Genomic DNA, 22,728 nt, shown 5'->3' with positions numbered 1-22,728 from the left:
TCAGTTGGTTTGGAAGCATTTGTTTGAAAGATTGTCCTCTCCCTTTTTACAGAGCTCTTTTCGGCACAGTGTTCCAGAGTGAAACAAAAGACTTAAGCATCTGAACAGGGGTACAGATCTTTTCACTGATTTCATAGACATTTTACCCAAAGACTAGTAAACGGAAGAATAGTTTTCTTTACCCCTCCTTAACCATGGGCTTCCCAAGTGGCTCAGTGGTAAAGAATCACTGAGCAACCAGACTTTGTGTGGCTGCCATTTCTCTCTTACTTACCAGCTCTTTCTCTTCATCATGGTGATTAATAATCAACCTTTGGGAATTGGGCTTCCCTGCTGGCCCAGATGGTAAAGAATCTACTTGCCAATACAGGAGACACAGGTTCAATCCCTGGGTCAAGAAGATTCCCCTGGAGATGGGAATGGCAACCCAGTCCAGTATTCTTGCCTAGGAAATCCCACAGACAGAGGAGCCTGGCAGGCCTCAGTCATTGGGGTCCAAAGGAGTTGATATGACTTAGTAATTAAATAACAACAGTCTTGATAATTAAACGGTCAGGAATAGTATTATTTGTTCTTCATTGACATATTAGGAGCATGTGTAACATCACATTTAGGAAAAGCCATATGGATATTGGCCAAACAGCTATAACCAAAAGTCAGTGAATATGATTTATTTCTGATAGCATAATGATAATCACTGTTTTGCTACAGGGTAACTCGGGAAAACAGGAGAACAGCGTACATAAATAACCCATGGTGAGGCCATTTTAACACAACCAAACCATCAGTTTTCCCTCTTGACTATTAATTTTCTTCTGTCATATTAACATTTCCCTCGGTATCACACACTGTTTCATCTTTTTTTTTTTTTAACCATACTCACATTAACATACATATAAAATTAAATGTCTGTATCTTGAAAGATATCAGTGGCCTGCATTCATTGGTTCCCAAACCTGAAAGCTCTACAAGTGAAATACCTTAAGAATTTTGAGCTTCCCTTCCTTTCTAATACCTGGCTGGAAGAAGAAGTGTTGGAGGCAGAAGAAACACTTTGGCCACGAGGTTGTGACTAATGGGCTTTGGGAAGCTCAGATAATGAAGGGGAAGCAACAGAGTATGGGGAGGGTGACCACTGGAACCATGGCATTGGGGAGCAAGAGGAAAAGACAAAAAGGAGAGGGGTTGCGTTCAAGGGAGAATTAGGTCAGGAATATAGGTGAGGGACTCTGTTGTTCTTCCTGACCCAGCTCTCTTGGGGGTCACTTTGGGGCATGATAAAATGTCATGGACTTGCAGCTGATTCTCACCAACTACACCTAAAAGCCCTTAAACATGACAAAAAGTCTTTCATCCCACTAGTGAAAATAAAAGTTTTAAAAATATAAATATTTGATATAGCCAGATTGGCCTAAATATATTATGTGCTTAGTCACTCAGTTGTGTCCAGTTCTTTGTGACCCCATGAGCTGGAGTCCACTAGGCTTCTCTGCCCATGGGATTTTCCTGGCAAGAATACTGGAGTGGCTTGCCTTTTCCTTCTCAAAATATATTATAGTCAACTTATGAATGAGGATCCCAGGAATTTTTTTTCTTTTGATGAAAGAAACTAGCTACAAAACAGGGACATGTGAAAAGTTGAATAGGGTTGAGGTCAAGTCTCAGAAAGGGAAAGAGAACAGATATGGGGCGGGGCGGTACCGAGACATGAAGAACTACAATAATGCTTCAGAACTTGGGTGCTTCAGAAGGCAAAGTGCATTCCCACTGCGATCTCATTTTGTTCTGGTAGCAACTTCCTGGAGTTGGAGGAACCACCCCAGTTTACACAAGAAGGAAAGGAGACTTCAAGAGGTTGAGTGGCTGGTCAGTCATTACAACCACGGTGATGGGTGAGAAGCTGAAACCCAGGCATCTGCCTCGAAACCTAAGCTGTCACTCTGCTGTGTCTTCACTGTCTTTGGCTTGACGATTATTGGACAGACTTCATTTGCAAGAGACTATCACCAACCTTCAATCATGCACTAAAAATTACATTATAGTGTTCAATGATTAAACTTAAGAAAAAAAAATACAAGGGTTAAGCTATCTCATCCAACTTAGCAATAGATGGAAAGCCACATTCACTGAATGTGTAAAAAGCAAGTCTTTAACTTTTGCTCAAAATAATTTTCAGATTCAGCTATGAATAGCATGAATTATGAAGACAGTTATAATTAATGCCCACTGCCTAAACCAGAATTCTCAGAAAGTTCAGAATTGAAGAGGGTAAGGTGTCGTTTGAGATGTTTCTTCTCTTCAGGTTGTTCACACAACTTGACTTCAATGTTGCCATCACTGAAGGCTTCTCCTTTGGTCTCCTCAACTGGGTTCTCTTTCCGGGAAAACATTGCTTTCTTCTGCATCATTGTAATCCCTGAATTTCCATGCCTTCGTGCTGGGGATAAGGTTTCTTTTACAATGCAATAACAAACTGCAGATAAAAAATTCTTTTTGAAGTTTTCATTCATAAATGCATAAACTATTGGATTACAGATGGAATTGGAGAATCCAATTATTTGCACTATAGCAAAAATCATCTTGATTGTAACATCATCATATTCCTTCTCAAAGTTGCCTGAAATAAAAAAGTAATGCTTTAGAATGGATATTTGTTTGAATGAACATAAGACAACATTTTTGTTTATCTTCCATCTTTATGAAACAGTTACACTTGTACAACTATGTAAAATTCTCTGTGAAAAATTCTCTAAGACTTTGGGGAGAGCCATCTGATGTCTGAAGGAGACCCACTTTTGTGATGTGTCCTCCTTGCTAGAGAATCTAGGCTTACCAGCCCAGCACATGTTAAAGGGCTTATTGCATTTCAACATGATTTCAAGCTCCACATAAACTGGAAGATTCAGTCACCCTTCAAATGTCCACTTGTCTTACAGAAACACGAACATCTGAGAACCATGTTAAGGTTCAGATTATCAGAGATGATATATTAAGGGTCTAGCTGAAATCCTAGGTGTTATTAAATTCATGTGGCTCAAGTGAGGGTTCCAAATAGGGAACGCTCACAGGATGTCACACCTCTCCCAGGGTTTAAATGGCTTAGGGAGACCAGACGGCATAGCATGGGAGATGCATCTCAAACATTTTTCTTTATCTTCTATAATTACTAAAGCTTTGATAATACTCATATATAATTACCCATCACATAATGATCTGGTTATCTTGAAAACTTGAAAGAAACCTAGTAAATGTTTGAGATTTGATTACCCAAGTGAATGGCTAAACATTTCAATGATTCACTGTCCATTGTAGCAGGGAATGAACCAGAACTTCCGTCAAATGAGAAGGACAGTCACTCACTGTATTCGATCATCATGTGAACAATGTGGAAAGGTGCCCAGCACACAGCAAAGAGAGACACCACTGTCACCATCATAACAACAGCTCGCTTCTTCTTCCTGGGTCCGCAAGGATACACTGTATCAGTTAACTTTCCCTTGGCAGATGCGTCAAGTCTAGACCTCTCAGTGATAATTTTCACATATAAATGAAGCTCGTGCATGCTCAGTCTCTTCAGTTGTGTCTGACTCTCTGTGACCCTAAGGACTGTAGCCCGCCAGGCTCCTCTGTCCATGGGATTCTGCAGGCAAGAATGCTGGAGTGGGTTATCATGCCCTTCTTCAGGGCATCTTCCCGACCTAGGGATCAAACCTCTCTCTCTTGTATCTCCCGCATCGCAGGTGAATTCTCTACCACTGAGCCATGAGGGAAGCCTCTAATGAAGCTCATGACAGGCTAGCTGTGAACTGTTTATCATCTTTCCCCATTGTTATTACCCTCATCCCTATATTTCTCATATTACAAATATCCTTAAGGTACGTGCTCGTTATGAGCCTAGCAGCATGCTACATGCTTGGCACAGATTAATCTTCCTGACAAGCCATCGGACAGATGCAGGAACTGAGGCACAGAGAAGGCTAAGTAACTTGCAAAGTCAGATGGCTTTGCAGATCAGAAAGTTGAGAATTTAAAGTTTAGTTTGGATTTAAACATAGGCAGTCTAACTTCAGTGCCAACACTCTTACTCATTTTATATCGAAGAACACTTATGCCTGTGATAGAAAAATATGGGAAGTCCTCAGGACAGAATTAAAATGTAATCTTCCATTATATAATTAAGCAATACGATTAACCAGGGATTCAGTTTTCTCTATTAGTCACGTAAAGGAGACTAACGTCTGCAAAAGATCTGCACATTTTCAAATTTTAACGAGTCGCATTCATCATTATCTCAACGTGTTAGCCTCTTCTTCGGAGGAAAAGAGAGCTAAATCAGCAATAAGTCCCAAGATGCTGAACGGTCTAGCACCCTGTTCATGGAGCCGGAGTACGTCTTTATACAAATCAGACACTAGAGGTCGCTGCACACTTGAAGAAATGATAAACTTCGTCCACCGCTAGACTTTTAAGCTGGTGTCACGCAGTGTAGGTTATAAAATAAACCAAATGGCCCACAAGTACCATAGCAGTAACTGTGTTTTAAAATTTCTGTTAGTCCATATGATCAGAAAGTAAAGCCCTTAGGTAAAAATAAAATATAAAATAATAGTTAAAAATAAATACCATACTCTCATGTCCAAAGGACTTTTATACGTATCATTTCAGTCTTTTTAGCATCATTCTTTGGGTGTGTATGTGTGTGTTAGTTGCTCAATCACGTCGACTCTTTGCGACCCCATGGACTGTAGCCCGCCAGGCTCTTCTGTCCATGAGTTTCTCCAGGCAAGAATACTGGAGTGGGTTGCCATTCCCTTCCCTAGGGATCTTCCCAACCCAGGGATTGAACCCAAGTCTCTCGCATTGCAGGCAGATTCTTTACCAACTGAGCCAGCCATCAGGGAAGCCCCAAAATAAAATATAAGATAACAATTTAAAATAAATAACACACTCTGGTTTCCAGAGTATTTTTATACATATCATCTCACATTTTTTAGCATCATTCCTTGTGTAGGAGGAAGTATGGATGGATATTTTGATGCTTTCTGGTTGGAGAAGGAAATGGCAACCCACTCCAGTACTCTTGCCTGGAAACTCTCATGGGTGGAGGAGCCTGGTGGGCTACCATCTATGGGGTCGCACAGAGTCAGACACGACTGAAGCGACTTAGCAGCAGCAGCAGCAGCAGCAGCAGCAGCAGCAGTACATATGAGGAAAGTCGGAGGCTTGGGAGTAAGGAGATTTATCCACATCAGGTGGCTGGGAAGTAGCAGAAAGAGGAGACAGTCACAGCAATTTGTATCAACATGCAGATGAAACTATAACAATTAAAAAACTTTCAGGCAACTATCTGTAACAGTGACCTTCCCCTCTGACTTGGGAGCTGGCGATCTTGCTGTTTCTTTCTGTCATATGTAAAATCAAAAGTTCAAAGTCAGCGCATGTGCTCAACATAAATTACCAATGACACTTTGATTACATTGCCCAGGCATCTGAAATCTCTGGCTACTGTCTCTAAAACAGGTGAATGTTTTAAACAGGTGAATGTTCCATGCAACACACCTGGCTATTTTTGACATTTCTTTTCCATGAATAGTTCGAAGCACAGAGCCATCTCCAACTCTTTTCTTTATCCAAAGTTCATAGCCAATCTTACTGTACAGGATAAGCATCACCATGAGAGGCAGGAGGAAGAGGATGACAAGGATGAAGGTGGTATAGATTTTCTGGTGCACAGGGCTGCTCCACTCTTCCAAGCAGCACACATGTTCTTTCTCATATAAGAAGTCATACTTAATCTTTAAAACAAATGTAATTCAGTTAGAAGAGCCAGAGGCAACATCAAAGCACACAAAGCAACCAAGACTATTGCTAGGCAGGCTTCTGACAATGTTTACTGTGGGTAGATATTTCAAATGAGATACAATTTTGCTTCTTCTTTTGTTGTGAAGTGTGTTTTCTCTCCTTCACTGCTTAGATTCTTGACAGTTTGATATTTTCTTTTCTATTTTAAATGGAATCGAGGTCCATAGTCTGTTCACTTAAAAAAAAAAATCTTTTCCACCTTTTTACATGATAGTCAAGGAAATGGCAACCCACTCCAGTGTTCTTGCCTGGAGAATCCCAGGGACGGAGGAGCCTGGTAGGCTGCTGTCTATGGGGTCACACAGAGTCGGACATGACTGACACGACTTAGCAGCAGCAGCAGCATTAAATTTTCAGTTGAGTGAAAGAAAGCACACTAGAATGACCAAAGTATGTATGAAAAAAATAGTTTATTTTAGCATGCCAGCTAGTTATGCTGCATGCGTGCTCCATCATTTAGTCCCAGCCGACTCTTTGCGACCCCCCTGGTGGACTGTAGCCCACCAGGATCCTGTGTTTATGGGATTTCTCAGGCAAGAATCTTGGAGTGGGTTGCCATTTCCTTCTCTAGGGGATCTTTCCAACCCGGGGATCAAACCCTGTCTCTTGCATCTCCTGCACTGGCAGGCAGGTACTTTACCACTGAGCCACATGGGAAAGCAACCAGCTAGTTTGCTGTTACATGATTTTACTTCCTCAATTGTTGAGGAGATCAGTTTTGACAAGGCATCAGACTTCTTCCAGCTGAATAAGTACCGACAGTCTGCATTTTGTTTCTGAACTGAAAATCTGTATTTTGCTACTGCTGTTTCAGATTGTAGTGATCGTGCTGTTCGCAAAGATTTTAGAGAGGAAACTTGTAGCTTTTAGATTTTGAGATGAATGAGAAATTAGGATTCGAACTATTGCCAGTGTACTAATATTCAGACCCAATTATAAGCCTTTGAGGTATATATTATACAGAAAGGCAATTTCTATTTATAAATACTATTTCTAAGAGACTGACTTATGAGTTCAAAAATTAATAAAAACAATTAGAATTCGTTGCTGTTGTTTAGTCGCTCAGTCACATCCAACTCTTTTGCAACCCCATGTACTATGGCCTGCCAGGCTCCTCTGTCCATGGGATTTCCCAGGCAAGAATACTGTACTGGAGTGGGTTGCCATTTCCTTCTCCAGGGGATTTTCCTGATCCAGGGATCAAACTCGTGTCTCCTGCATTGGCAAGTGGATTGCTTACAACCAAGCCACCAGGGAAACCGTAGAAAATGCTAATATGAGAAAAACTAAACATTTAAAGTACATTCAAAAGTCATATATCTGGATAATAGGAATTAAAGTTAGAGAATTGATCAAAATTCTTATCATCTGAGTCACTCTGGAGCTTTACAGATGAGGAATACTTAAGTCTTAACACATATTTCTGCCTCCATTCCCAGAGTATTATCACCAGTCTTCAAAGTCAACTGAATGGTGGTGGGGGCAGGGTGGGGGGAGGTGGGAAGCTTTCTGGTATTGTTATCAAAAGTATGACAATTCAAGTTTTGATCTAGATATTAGTTTTCAAATGCAATGAGGAATGAAAGAATTAAACAATAACTGCAAGGTCTGTACTCCCTGGGAAGAGGATATGAAGGTGAAACTTATTCTGACTCATGAAAGCATAGACCACAGTGCGGGTCACACGCTGATGCATTCTGAAGCACAAGGAGAGGCTGCCAGCCTCTGAACTCTGCACGTTCCCCTGGGGACAAGCAGAGACCTTCTGAGGGTGTGCTCAGATGGTTTCATGGGAACCAATTTCAGACCTTCTATGTCCAAACTCACAATTCTCCAAAAATCTCACTGCCTAAGAGAATGTGTGGGGTGGGGTTGAAGTGTCAAGCATTCCAGTTCCTTTTTCATAATCCTCCTTCTTTCAGTCTTCACAAGTCCTATCTCTCACCCAACTGCAATCTCACTATGGACCACCAAAATAAGAGGTGGTCCAAACTATGGATGTCAGTGAAGCCCCCTTGAGCAAGGCACCATAAATCCAGGACAGGGTTTTGTGCCTTTCCCTGTATTAAATGGATTTCTATTCAGGGGAAACGACATTAGAAAGAAAAAAAAAAAAGGTGTTTTGACAGGTGATGAGATGTTGTGAATTCCCATTACCCGCATAGTAAAGGGGAGAAGTGATGATAACTTTAACTTGACCACCCTGTTGCTTCCAGCCCCTGAAAGCTGTCAGATACATCACTCCTGGGAGAGAGCACAGTAGGAGCAAAGCAAAGAAAACATCGGTGCAAATGGCGACATCACTGGTGCTTCATTTCAGCTGGTGGAGCAGTTAAACCATCTTGCATGCTTGCAGGCTTGCTAATAAATTTAGGAGTGAGAAGGTGGCCGTGGGAGAGCATATTAATGCATTTACTTGACTTGAAAAATGAAATCATACTTGACAGAAAGCAAATCTGATTTGGCTGATCCATCTGACAGAGAGAACTGGTTTTGCCAATTAGATGTAATTAATTTTCTACAAATTAAGTGAGTTATATTTTAAAATATATTTAGAGCATATGATAAAATAATTTTACTTTTAAAAATGGACACATCTCCTTGTGTTCTATGAGCCAGAATTAGACTCCCTATGGGAACTGGGTTGGGTTATTTTTAAAGGTATGGGCTTCCTGCTGGAGATAAGGGCAGCCTCAGAGAAAGGAGTTGGCCATGTCCAACTGTGTGTGGAAGCTTAAAGAAGGCAGTAGCCACTGGAAGCCCCAGGGATATTATTTGCGAGGAACCCATGAAATCAAGAATCAGTCATGAGAAACAGTAATATGCAGAATAAAGGGATCAAAGCTCCTCTCCATACCCTAGGATTCTAGGCCTAAAATGGCTCAAACTGGGGAAAGGGAGACATCTCAAATTTATTTGAAAGTATGGACTTGAGGGATTGTGGCACTGGACTGGATATTTTGATAAGAGAACTAACAATATTCAGTGCCCAGTTACTGTTCTTGTGACTGAAAGTGACCAGAGGTATTTTATTCTCTCAATGACCACAAGAGTTACAGGACCCATTCAAGGCTTCATCCATCACATTTTTAGAGGTGGTAAGAGACAGAATAAAACTGCCTTCTGTTGTTACCTGTGCAGTCAAGCTCATTTATATACAGGTTGCATCGAACATCAGAGTGAAAAGTGAAAGTGTCAGTCGCTCAGTCGTATCCGACTCTATGCGATCCCATGGACTGCAGCCTGCCAGTCTCCTCTGTTCATGGAATTCTCCAGGCAAGAATACTGGAGTGGGTAGCCATTCCCTTCTCCATGGGATCTTCCCAATACAGGGATCAAACTTGAGTCTCCTGCACTGCAGGCAGATTCTTTACCACCTGAGCCACGAGGGAAGCCCTAAGTCACTTGTTACAATGCACTCTTGCCTGAGGGCTCATTTGCTATCCTTGCCAGGGGAACACTGAGTATCCAGCAGTTTCTGTTTACCTACACTAATTTAAACAGGTACAAAATATAAGTAATTTTAAAAATTATCTTAGAGGCCATGTGAGCAACCCCCCTAGTGTCTTTGAAGACCACTGTCTACACTAGCCCTCCCAGGGAGAACACATCCAACTAGGCCCCAGTAAAGAGACCAGGTCACCAAAAATGGTGCAGTGTTTTCTTCACTGTGAATCACCACTGCAGGCTGGGCCCAGCTGACAGAGGTGTGAGGGGAACAGAAAGGTTTATCTTTATTATAAAGACACACACAGACTGACACCACCTATAGAAAGTTATTAAGAATCAAGGATTTAAGATCATTCTCAAGTCACAAATTAATGGCTTACGTGTTCCAGTTCAAATATTTGTCAGTGACTAAGAGGCAGTGGAAGTGCTTATGAAGGAGAATCAACCAATAAGTAGATAAATGGTTAACATTAGAAATGCAATTCAAGACTACAATGAGGTACCACTTCACACCAGTCAGAATGGCTGTGATCCAAAAGTCTACAAGCAATAAATGCTGGAGAGGGTGTGGAGAAAAGGGAACCCTCCTACACTGTTGGTGGGAATGCAAACTAATACAGCCACTATGGAGAACAGTGTGGAGATTCCTTAAAAAACTGCAAATAGAACTGCCTTATGACCCAGCAATCCCACTGCTGGGCATACACACCAAAGAAACCAGAATTGAAAGAGACACGTGTACCCCAATGTTCATTGCAGCACTGTTTATAATAGCCAGGAAATGGAAGCAACCCAGATGTCCATCAGCAGATGAATGGATAAGAAAGCTGTGGTACATATACACAATGGAGTATTACTCAGCCATTAAAAAGAATACATTTGAATCAGTTCTAATGAGGTGGATGAAACTGGAGCCTATTATACAGAGTGAAGTAAGCCAGAAAGAAAAACACCAATACAGTATACTAAGGCATATATACGGAATTTAGAAAGATGGTAATGATAACCCTGTATGTGAGACAGCAAAAGAGACACAGATGTATAGAACAGTCTTTTGGACTCTGTGGGAGAGGGCGAGGGTGGAATGATTTGGGAGAATGGCATTGAAACATATATAATATCATATATGAAATGAATCGCCAGTCCAGGTTCGATGAATGATACTGGATGCTTGGGGCTGGTGCAGTGGGACGATCCAGAGGGATGGTACGGGGAAGGAAGAGGGAGGGGGGTTCACGATGGGGAACATATGTATACCTGTGGCAGATTCACACTGATGTATGGCAAAACCAATACAATATTGTAAAGTAATTAACCTCCAATTAAAATAAATAAATTTATATTTTTTATAAAAAAAGAACTTAAAAAAAAAAAAAAGAAAAATCTAGAGCGAGCATCAAGCTCTTACGATGAAACAAGGCACTGAACACCACCAGGAAAGGCATGTTTCTGCTGACAGGCAAATGTAGAAAGTGACCCTGGAACATTTTATTTTAAGCATTAAAGTCTTAACAATATAAGTTCAAGGAAGAGCTGAAAAAAGCAGAGAAAACTATCTTGAAGCAAATTATTTTATTCCACTTGAAAAACCTCCAGTGAAAAAATTGAGATCACACAAATTCGCTGTAATGTGCTTGCAGGGAGGAGAATGATTGCAAGTAAGAGGGGTGGAAAAACATTTCAACAGTGTGAGTACCAATCCCAGCCCCCAGTCTACCTCAAGTCGTTGCACATGCCACATGGGCGCTCCCACGATGACGGCCACCAGCCAGACCAGCCCTGCAAAACGTTAAGATCATTAGAATGCAACTCAGCGAAGCAAAATCCACCTGCACTTAATTCTCTAACCATAAAGACTCCTTATGTTCAAGGGACAGCATAATTTTTTCCCTGGCGCAGGGCAGTGTTCTCCTCACATTTTCCACTCTACTCTCCAAATCCTCACTGGAGCATAAAGAACAGACTTTTGGACACATTGGGAGAAGGAGATGGAGGGATGATTTGCGAGAATAGCCAGTGGGAGTTTGATATATGCATGACACAGGGAACCCAACCTGGAGGGAAGGAGCGGGGTGGGAGGTGAAAGGGGGGTTCAGGAGGGAGGCGACACATGTATGCCTATGGCCGATCCATGCTGATGTGCGGCAAAAACCATCACAATATAAATTATCCTCCAATTAAAAGTAATTACGTAACTAATTTAAAGAATAAAAAGCTGTTGCTGGATAAAGCTCAAATTCCTTAAAAGGGTCCCGGAGGTTCTCTACAATGTTGCCTGCCTCTCTGTGTCCTGGGACATTTCTGTTCACGTTCTTCACGCCCGAGTCCTCTCGCGAGAATTAACAGAATTGGTCTCAGCTCCCATTTCCCTTGGCAGGAACAGATTGGGCACCTACTGTTTGTTTGTTTGTTGAATGGATGAATAACATAAACATGATAGAGCGAATCCTCTAGAGCTTCTTAAAGCTGAAATTATATTTATTTTAGGCATAATTATATGAGCATTATTTTCTTGTTTACAAAACAAACATGTATAACAAAAAACCAGAGTACTTCTTCCAAATTTCCCATTTTCCATGAGTTTGTTGAGGGGATTACTTCAATGATGCCTTCCTTAGCAAAGAACAAAAGAGAATCTTAATGTACCAGGGCAAGGCCAGAACCAAGAGCACTGTTTTTGAAGAAAGTTTCCCAGCTCAAACTCTGCTTGCTCTTTCTGTATTGAGTGGGAGCATTTAAAAAAAACACTGCATTGCTGTAGATCTCAAGGAACTGAGACCCACTTAAACTGTGATTGGAATTTATTATAAAGATACACAGGGACTGACACCACCTATAGAAAGTTATCAAGAATCAGTGATTCCAGGTTGCCCTCAGGCTCACAAATCATTGTCTCTATTTCTGTCCCCCACTCTCTCTTCATTGCAACACAGCACCATTCTGTCTTAGTCCAATCTTTATTTTATTATGTTAGCTCGTATCCAATCATTTTTCCAGTCTTTAGTAGAAATTCTGGAGGCCTTGAGCCTACCTGGCTTAGCTCATTACCAGTTCTCTTGACTCCACTGTCTATTCAGGGATAGAAGGGCAATAACTGGTATAATCTAGGCAAGTAAGCCTAGCAGGTTCTGCTGGCTGAGGAATGGGGGTGGGGGATTCATCTAGAGGGCGGACCCAGTGAGGGGGCGGACCCAGTGAGAGGACAAGGCTGGTTTCCCGAGTGACAGAGACAGAGGAAGACGTCAGTCAGCGCTGCAGGAAAGCCTCCTGGGGAGATGAATCTTCTTGATTTAAACGTTTTCTGTCTCCTATGACTTTTTTGAGTAGGAACTGACTTGGCTGCCTATTATCAACTTTGCCTACAAATGTCAAAACTCTCTTTCCTTCTCTGTCTTTTTAAAAATAACTTCCGCCCTCTATGTATTTCTTTCCTAACCCTCTTTCCACACCCACATGCTGTTTTCAGATGTTCTGATGGTGGAAACATGTCAATTATTAAAAGCCAAGAGGTCTTTGAATTCTTTTTCAGGGAGAATGTGACATAAATTTGAAAATAACTAACAATTTTTCCCTCTATGGGCTTATCTATTCAGTTCAAACTATTTCAAAGAGTTTAGTGTAGCAAAACCTTCAGGAGTTCTTTCTGTAACTCTACTATCCCATGCTGGCTAAATTCTTACAGCAGAAATAAATGTTTACTCATTCCTCTCAAGTGAGATATTAGTAAAAATTGCTGCCTTTGATTATCATTTTAGTTGTTCTGAAACCTCTGGTTATTCAGCGATAGTGCATTCAAATCACTGAGAACCACATTGAAGTTTTAAATGGCTCAATTATAATTACCAAATAAAGAAATTTTTCTGTTTCACTGTGCTATGCTTTAGGACATTGCTTTCAGTTTACACACATCACAGGATACACGGTGATTCAGAAACAGTTACAGCAAGCTGGGGATTCAGGAGTGCCTGAAGCACAATTAGGATGTGAATGAAATCCATCTTTGTCAGTCTTCTCCAGCACTCGGGACCCAGTGTCCTCACAGGTCCTGCCGCCTTCTGCTGCTGTGTACTCCACTCTGAGACCCATCTAGGCAGCACCTGTGTTCCCTACTCTTCTAAACACACCTTCCTGGCCTCTGTCAAAAACTACCTGTTAACACATTAAAAAGATCATACACCATGACCAAGTGGGCTTTATCCCAGGGATGCAATGATTCTCCAATATTCGCAAATCAATTAATGTAATTCACCACATTAACAAATTGAAAAATAAAAAGCATATGATTATCTCAATAGATGCAGAGAAGGCCTTTGACAAAATTCAACATCCATTTATGATAAAAACTCTCCAGAAAGCAGGAATAGAAGGAACATACCTCAACATAATAAAAGCTATATATGACAAACCCACAGAAAACATTATCCTCAGTGGTGAAAATTGAAAGCATTTCCCCTAAAGTCAGGAACAAGACAAGGGTGCCCACTTTCACCGCTACTATTCAACATAGTTCTGGAAGTTTTGGCCACAGCAATCAGAGCAGAAAAAGAAATAAAAGGAATCCAAATTGGAAAAGAAGAAGTAAAACTCTCACTGTTTGCAGATGACATGATCCTCTACATAGAAAACCCTAAAGACTCCACCAGAAAATTACTAGAGCTAATCAATGAATATAGTAAAGTTGCAGGATATAAAATCAACACACAGAAATCCCTTGCATTCCTATACACGAATAATGAGAAAGTAGAAAAGAAATTAAGGAAACAATTCCATTCACCATTGCAACGAAAAGAATAAAATACTTAGGAATATATCTACCTAAAGAAACTAAAGACCTATATATAGAAAACTATAAAACACTGATGAAAGAAATCAAAGAGGACACTAATAGATGGAGAAATATACCATGTTCATGGATCGGAAGAATCAATATAGTGAAAATGAGTATACTACCCAAAGCAATTTACAAATTCAATGCAATCCTATCAAGCTACCAGCCATATTCTTCACAGAACTAGAACAAATAATTTCAAGATTTGTATGTAAATACAAAAAACCTCAAACTGCCAAAGAAATCTTGAGAAATAAGAATGGAACTGGAGGAATCAACTTGCCTGACTTCAGGCTCTACTACAAAGCCACAGTCATCAAAACAGTATGGTACTGGCACAAAGACAGACATATAGATCAATGGAATAAAATAGAAAGCCCAGAGATAAATCCACACACATATGGACACCTTATCTTTGACAAAGGAGGCAAGAATATACAATGGAATAAAGACAATCTCTTTAACAAGTGGTGCTGGGAAAACTGGTTAACCACTTGTAAAAGAATGAAACTAGATCACTTTCTAACACCATACACAAAAATAAACTCAAAATGGATTAAAGATCTAAACGTAAGACCAGAAACTATAAAACTCCTAGAGGAGAACGTAGGCAAAACACTCTCCGACATAAATCACAGCAGGATCCTCTATGATCCACCTCCCAGAATACTGGAAATAAAAGCAACAATAAACAAATGGGATCTAATTAAAATTAAAAGCTTCTGCACAACAAAGGAAAATATAAGCAAGGTGAAAAGACAGCCTTCTGAATGGGAGAAAATAATAGCAAATGAAGCAACTGACAAACAACTAATCTCAAAAATATACAAGCAACTTATGCAGCTCAATTCCAGAAAAATAAACGACCCAATCAAAAAATGGGCCAAAGACCTAAACAGACATTTCTCCAAAGAAGACATACGGATGGCTAACAAACACATGAGAAGATGCTCAACATCACTCATTATTAGAGAAATGCAAATCAAAACCACAATGAGGTACCACTTCACACCAGTCAGAATGTCTGTGATCCAAAAATCTGCAAGCAATAAATGCTGGAGAGGGTGTGGAGAAAGGGAACCCTCCTACACTGTTGGTGGGAATGCAAACTAGTACAGCCACTATGGAGAACAGTGTGGAGATTCCTTAAAAAACTGCAAATAGAACTGCCTTATGACCCAGCAATCCCACTGCTGGGCATACACACCAAAGAAACCAGAACTGAAAGAGACACATGTACCCCAATGTTCATTGCAGCACTGTTTATAATAGCCAGGACATGGAAACAACCTAGATGTCCATCAGCAGATGAATGGATAAGAAAGCTGTGGTACATATACACAATGGAGTATTGCTCAGCCATTAAAAAGAATTCATTTGAATCAGTTCTGATGAGATGGATGAAACTGGAGCTGATTATACAGAGTGAAGTAAGCCAGAAAGAAAAACACCAATACAGTACACTAACATATATATATGGAATTTAGAAAGATGGCAATGACGACCCTGTATGCAAGACAGCAAAAAAGACACAGATGTGTATGATGGACTTTTGGACTCAGAGAGAGAGGGAGAGGGTGGGATGATTTGGGAGAATGGCATTGAAACATGTATACTATCATGTAAGAATCGAATCGCCAGTCTATGTCTGACGCAGGATACAGCATGCTTGGGGCTGGTGCATGGGGATGACCCAGAGAGATGTTATGGGGAGGGAGGTGGGAGGGGGGTTCATGTTTGGGAACACATGTAAGAATTAAAGATTTTAAAATTAAAAAAAAAATAAAGTGGAAGCGAATGAGAAGAAAACAAAAACAAAAGCAAAAACTACCTGTTGAAATCTACTTGCTTCTTACCTCAGGATGACAGCTGACTAATCTAATGAATATTAATATGGAGATGACACTGACCGATTTTAGATCAGCTGTGTGCCTGTGTGCATTAAGTTGTTTCAGTCATATCCCACTCTTTGCAACGCTATGGATGGTCGCCCACCAGGCTCCTCTGTCCATGGGATTCTCCAGGCAAGAACACTGGAGTGGGTTGATGTGCCCTCCTCCAGGGTATTTTCCTGACCCAGGGATTGAACCCGCATCTCTTATGCCTACCTGCACTAGTAGCTGGGTTCTTTACCACTGCTGCTGCTGCTGCTAAGTTGCTTCAGTAGTGTCTGACTCTGCGCGACCCCACAGACGGCAGCCCACCAGGCTCCCCCCGTCCCTGGGATTCTCCGGGCAAGAACACTGGAGTGGGTTGCCATTTCCTTCTCCAATGCATGAAAGTAAAAAATGAAAGTGAAGTCACTCATTCGTGTCCAGCTCTTAGCGACCCCATGGACTGCAGCCTACCAGGCTCCTCCGTCCATGAATTCTCCAGGCAAGAGTACTAGCACCACCTTAAAAAGTTAGGAACAGCAACTCAGGGAAATCTGAGAGGAGAGATTTTCAGTGCTGAGCTAGGCCTCAAGAAGAGAGGGGAGGGGAGCAGTAAGTTCGGAGATGACTGAAACCGTGAAATGACACCCCAATGCCTACAAGACAGACAGGAGTTTCCTCCTCTAGTTCATAAACATGGTTCACGTTACAGAAATTCTCTTTGTTCTGTAATGAAGCACAGCTTTAATGCTGCCAGGGGCATGTCCTCACCCAGCATCGTGAAAGCCCTTCGGTTGGTGTACTGCCACTTCATTTTAAAAGGATGCACCAGCCCCTGGTGTCTCTCCACAGCAATGCAGGTCATCGTGAGGATTTCTGTCACGACAGCGGTGGACTGGACAAATGGCACCATCTTGCAAATGAAGGCACCTGCAGCAAGGAACCAGGAGAAGTTAAGTGGCAACAGGAATAGAAGTGTTATCTCTCTTTGTCATTATCACAGTGAATTCGTTCTGAGCCTCTGTTTAAAAGTTTTATGACTATAATTACACAGTAGATACAAAATAATTGAGAAAGTTTGTACTGGATGATATTTTCTTTCCTTAAGTGGATTTCAAGTTACTAAATGATGTGTAATTATGTATAGTGGGATGATGAAAGGACAAGTAAGTATCCAGCCATTGACAATAAGCAGAAGAAAATCAGTGTGACCCTTCCTTGAGAAAAAGCAAAGTTGGTATTAACTGGTTTCTTGGGGTCTAAACCACAAAGTGGTTCTTGATTCTTTCTTCCTTATTGGTTTCCTGTCAAATCGTAACAAAGGGATAATTTTCACCAAAGTCTCTCTGATTTCTTCTTTTATCTTTTACTGTCCTTTGTCTTTCCTGTCCAAGACTTAATATGCAGATTATACCATTATGCTCTTAACTGATTTCACATTCTCTAATGCAAAGGTCTACAAGTCTGCGAGCATACTTCATTTGATATACATAATATTTTAAATAAAAATATCTGGATGCATTGCCCGCATTTATAAATTTCTTACACTGTGTGTCCAGCCCCCTCACCACTGGTATTTGTAAGATACGGTCTGACATTTCTGCTCTTGAATCCACCCTGCTCATCAATACCAAATTAATTACTTTGAACTATCTGAAAGGCATAAGCTCAGGGAGTATAAAAAGTTGGAAGAGACTTCAGTCCACTTGCTCAAACCAGAGTTCTTCTTTTCACCTCCTCTCCCAAATGCTCTGCCTGGCTCTGCTTAGAGACCTACGGAAGCCCTCCTTGCTGGCACATCCTCACTTCAGGTCTTCACATATCTTTTCCTTCTGCTTGGAATGTTCTTCCCCGGGAGACTATTCCTCACACCTTTCACCGAAGTCTTTGCTCAGATGTCACCCTCTCAATGAGGCTGACCTACTTGAATAAACCTGTTGTCACTACAGCATGTCCCTTGCCACCTCCTCTCATTCTACACTTTCCCCATAACTCTTCCAATTCCAACGTGCTATGTAATTTACTGACTTGCTTTATTGTTTATTGAAAGTTTCCCCAGCCCTGTGCATGCATGCTTAGTTGCTTCAGTTCATGTCCGACTCTTTGTGACCCTATGGACCTTAACCCACCAGGCTCCTCTGTCCATGGGATTCTCCAGGCAAGAGTACTGAAGTGGGTTGCCGTGCCCTCCTCCAGGGGACCTTCCTGACCCTGTGTCTCCTCCTCCTGTGGCTCCTGCATTGGCAAGTGGGTTCTTTACTACTAGCGGCACCTGGGAGAACCTTCCCCACCTGTACTAGGATGTAAACACTCTGAGAGTAAGGGTTTTTGTCTCTTTTTGCACTGACATGTTCTAAGCACTGAGAATGGTACACAGAAGGCTCTCAACTGGCATTCACTGAGCTGAAGAGGATGAGAGACTAGCAAGCTCTTACCTTGTTAAACTGACATCATTCAACTTTGGAGAGGCTCTCGCTGGGAAAAGGATCTTTCAATAATTTCATCCACTTCTTTAATTTTTCTTTCTGAGAGTTTTAGAATTAATCTTTCCCAAAGAGCAACTCTTCATATATTTAAAAGATACTTTTATGTCATGCTTACATCTTTTCCAGTTGCCCCAGCTACTCCTCATGACATGCTCTTCAGATCTTTCAACTCCCTGGACACCTTCCATTGAACTTTCTCAGTTTGTGACTATGCGGCCCAAAAGGGAACCCGCCATGCTCAGGATGTGGTCTGGACAAGGCAGAAACTGTAGGGCTGTCCTGCTTCCCTGGGTCTGAACATCTTCTGTGCATGTAACTGAAATACACATCAGCTAGAATTTTCAAATGGTTGGTGTCTGTTGAACTTGAAGTCAATTTGAAATTAATTGGGTCCATTTAACAGAAAATTTCTGTTAACTCAAGATTTCCTTAATTTCCATCCTGTGATTTAGTTAAAAAAAAAAAAAAAAGACCTAATATCGCTAGAGATACTTCCATTCTAATCTTTCTTGGAAGCTCCACATGGCAACCTAAGAGCCTGTCCCACATACTCCCAATCTCTGTTCCAGATCCTCAAATTCCAACCCTGTTCAAAGTTAAGGCCCTTCCTTTCCAGCAAGATAGTTTTGAGCTAAATGCAGTAATTTATCAATACTTTCAGTACCCATATATTTCACTACTTGAACACTGACCATATTGTGAATGAAATAGGTTACCTCAAATCCTGTTTGGGATGTGACATTTGAAAAAATGGATATATGATCAAATTATTCATCTGGGTATTTCTCCTGGTTTTTTTTTTTTTTTGAAAATTTGATCAGAATTTCCTTGATTCTTTCAGTCAAATTGATTCTTTCAGAACAAAAGTTGGACATACTAAAGCTAAAGAAATACCAGAAGAGACTTCCCATGAAATGGACATGGATCCATTATCAATACATTTTAGGAATAACTACCCAAACAAAAATGATTGTTGTAGTGTTATCTCATTGTAATGCTTCCATCCTAAATCTACTCAACACGTCCATCACAATGGTATGGAAAATTGGTCAGCTGATTGCCTGATACTAGGATACACTCTGATCTTGATTCATCTAACCTATTAGTTCAGTTCAGTTCTGTCGCTCAGTCGGCTGCTCTAAACTTCCATATCATCCCTTTTGTAAAAAAGAATTAATAATACCTATCTGTTACAGGACCAATGTTTCTACTTCATAAAATGACATAAATATCCAATAAAAGAATAAATGGCAGCCCGATTAAAAGAATACTTGTAAATTCAGTACACGTGGAACTGATAGATTCTTTGTGGCTAAATGTCCCATTAAAGAACATATACTTCAATAGTCTACTTTGCAGATAAATATATTGCAGCTCAAAGGAGTTGTGATTTGCTCATGTCCAGAGAGCTGTTTATTGACAAAATGAAGGCATGAATCCAGGTCGTCTGTCTCCAGCTCTTTCCACTATGTCGTCTTCACTTATCTGAACACATCCATGTTATATGGCTGTTTTCTTGTCTACATGCTCAAAATTCATCTGTTTAATGATCCACTTGAAAATTTTGTACCAAGAGGAGTTCTGTAATCTGTCATTGTAATGGTTTTATGAATCTAGACAGCATTTGCCCAACTCATTACTTCTGATATTTCTCCAATCAACTTTCTAAGAAATTACTGAGAAGTTTTTTTGATCACACCTTCAACTGTCTTCAGTGTTGTGGCATATAATTTATCTGCATGGAAGATATGAGTTGCTTTAAAAATAGGTAGATGCTTTTGAACTGTGGTGTTGGAGAAGACTCTTGAGAATCCCTTGGACTGCAAGGAGATCCAACCAGTCCATCCTAAAGGAGATCAGTCCTGGGTGTTCATTGGAAGGACTGATGCTGAGGCTGAAATTGCAATATTTTGGCCACCTCGTGTGAAGAGCTGACTCATTTGCAAAGACCCTGATGCTGGGAAAGATTGAGGACAGGAGGAGAAGGGGATGACAGAGGATGAGATGGTTGGATGGCATCACCGACTCAATGGACACGCGTTTGAGTGGACTCCAGGAGCTGGTGATGGACAGAGGCCTGGCGTGCTGCAGTTCATGGGGTTGCAAAGAGTTGGACACGACTGAGTGACTGAACTGAACTGTGGCTTGTGGGTCAGTTCAGACCAGGGATCAAAACCTGGGTCCTGACAGTGAAAGTTCTAAGTGCAAACCTCTAGACTGCCAAGAAATTCTCTATTTTTCACATTTTGATTGTTTACCATCTACCTTCACTTTCTGATAGAAGCACAATTTCCTCTGGTGCATGAACTCTCCTCTATGCAGGAGGGTTAGGGAAGAGGCCTTACTAGAGAAGACAAGGCAAACACAGGATGGAGTCTCTCAAAGAATCTATCGGCTCCAAATGTGCCAAATTTATCTCAGTTTTTTTAACTTGCTGAGAGAGTGCAGTGAAGATGAAAGGAAGATTTGAAGTGGTGGGCCCTGCACTCACCAGATCATAAGCATGAACAGAACACTGTTTAGTTGTGGCTGCTCACCTCTGTGCACCCTTGGTCCCTGCCTGTTGCAGGTCCTTCCTACAGATTCATGATCTTGTGAGCCTCCAACATCTTTCTGGTATATCCCCTTCTCTTAAGCTACTTAGCTATCAACTGCAGACCAAGTAAACTTTTTTTGGCTACTTCTCTTTCATCACTTTTTCTCTGGAAGGTAGATTTCCTAAAATGTAGAATATTCCAGTTAGCACTCCTCCTCTGTGCATTGCTAAGGCTTATATAACAGTTCAAATCCTACTATTATAGTTTGCTTCCATTGTTGTTCTATTTCTACTACATCAAATTCTTTCCCAAGAATTTACAATAATTCTCCTTTGCCTACTAGATTAGGAACAAAAGCTTTGATTAAATATTTATTTCCTTCTTTATTTATTGCCTTTTTCCTGGTGGATCCCACCTGCAATGCGGGAGTCCTGGGTTCAGTCCCTGGGTTGAAAAGATCCCCTGGAGGAGGGCATGGCAGCTCACTCCCATGTTCTTGCCTGGAGAATCCCCATGGACAGAGGAGCCTGGTGGGCTAGAGTCCATGGGGCCACAAAGAGCTGGACATGACTGAGCGACTAAGCACAGAAAACTTTCTTTTTACCACCTTTTTATACAACTTAATTTTCCAGAAAGTGAACTCTTTGCTCTGCATATGAATGATATCCACTCTTCTACCTACCCACACTGGTCCTCACCTCCTATCGTATGCAGTGTAGGTCTCAGTGATTCAAATTGAAACAAGATCTCATTATTTCTAAAAATGATACTTGGAAATTGAAAACAACTTGGCCAGTATTAGTGACTTTAAAAAGGATCCAAGTGGAAAGGACAGAGTGAAAAACAACCAGAGTTTTCATACTTAGAAAAGATTAAAAACATTCCTTTATTAATTCAGAAAATGGTAGAATGAGCTATGATTGCAAGAAATGATGATAACTATGATGATGTCTATGAATAATTTGTTCCAAGGTTGGTAATAACCAAAATGAATAGATATTTGCAGTTTTAAAGGAAAGATTACTTTATAGAACCACTATTTGAAACAATAGTCTAACAAACTACAAAACAATCTGGATTTAATTTCCTGTACAAAAAAATTAAGCCATATTCAAACAATTGATGCATCCTGTCCCATTATGGCTGTTAGTTTCTAGTTTTTTTTTCTACAGCGTTTCTTAAGCAGCTGCCGCTGCTGCTGCTAAGTTGCTTCAGTCGTGTCCGACTCTGTGCGACCCCAGAGACGGCAGCCCAACAGGTTCTGCTGTCCCTGGGATTCTCCAGGCAAGAGCACTGGAGTGGGTTGCCATTTCCTTCTCCAGTGCATGAAAGTGAAAAGTAAAAGTGAAGTCGCTCAGTCGTGTCTAACTCTTCGCGACCCCATGGACTGAAGCCTACCAGGCTCCTCCGTCCATGGGATTTTCTAGGCAAGAGTACTGGAGTGGGTTGCCATTGCTTTCTCCTCTTAAGCAGCTAGCTGCTAATAAATTTACCAAATCCTGAATCCTAACAGCATTTCCCTCAACCACATCCAGTGGTTGGGAACAAACTAAATACAGGCAGAGTCAGAATTGCTATACAACCTGTGGCTGAGAACCACAATGGAACAGAACTGTGGAATTCCTTGGCAGGAAGGCCCTCCCAGCAAGGATCCAGGCTGAGGGTTTCCATCAGTGTTCCATGGAGCCCTG

General features: G+C 41.0%; 1 protein-coding gene across 1 annotated transcript in view; it reads right to left on the bottom strand.

Moving 5' to 3' along the window:
- Positions 1-537: 537 nt before the first annotated feature.
- The window catches only part of QRFPR (pyroglutamylated RFamide peptide receptor), a 55,896-nt gene continuing 33,705 nt past the window's right edge, over positions 538-22,728 (bottom strand). The window contains exons 2-6 of the mRNA XM_027970781.3: positions 16,786-16,944; positions 11,030-11,091; positions 5,560-5,795; positions 3,361-3,458; positions 538-2,617 (exon numbers count right to left, since the gene is read on the bottom strand). Coding sequence (XP_027826582.2) covers positions 2,217-2,617; positions 3,361-3,458; positions 5,560-5,795; positions 11,030-11,091; positions 16,786-16,944 — 956 coding nt within the window. The 3' untranslated portion in view covers positions 538-2,216. The remainder of the gene's footprint in view (positions 2,618-3,360; positions 3,459-5,559; positions 5,796-11,029; positions 11,092-16,785; positions 16,945-22,728) is intronic.

The sequence above is a fragment of the Ovis aries genome, chromosome 6 (genome assembly GCF_016772045.2).
Source record: "Ovis aries strain OAR_USU_Benz2616 breed Rambouillet chromosome 6, ARS-UI_Ramb_v3.0, whole genome shotgun sequence".
Classification (NCBI taxonomy): Eukaryota; Metazoa; Chordata; class Mammalia; order Artiodactyla; family Bovidae; genus Ovis; species Ovis aries.
Note: the sequence above shows the minus strand (reverse complement) of the source record. Positions and strands in the feature narration are given on the sequence as shown.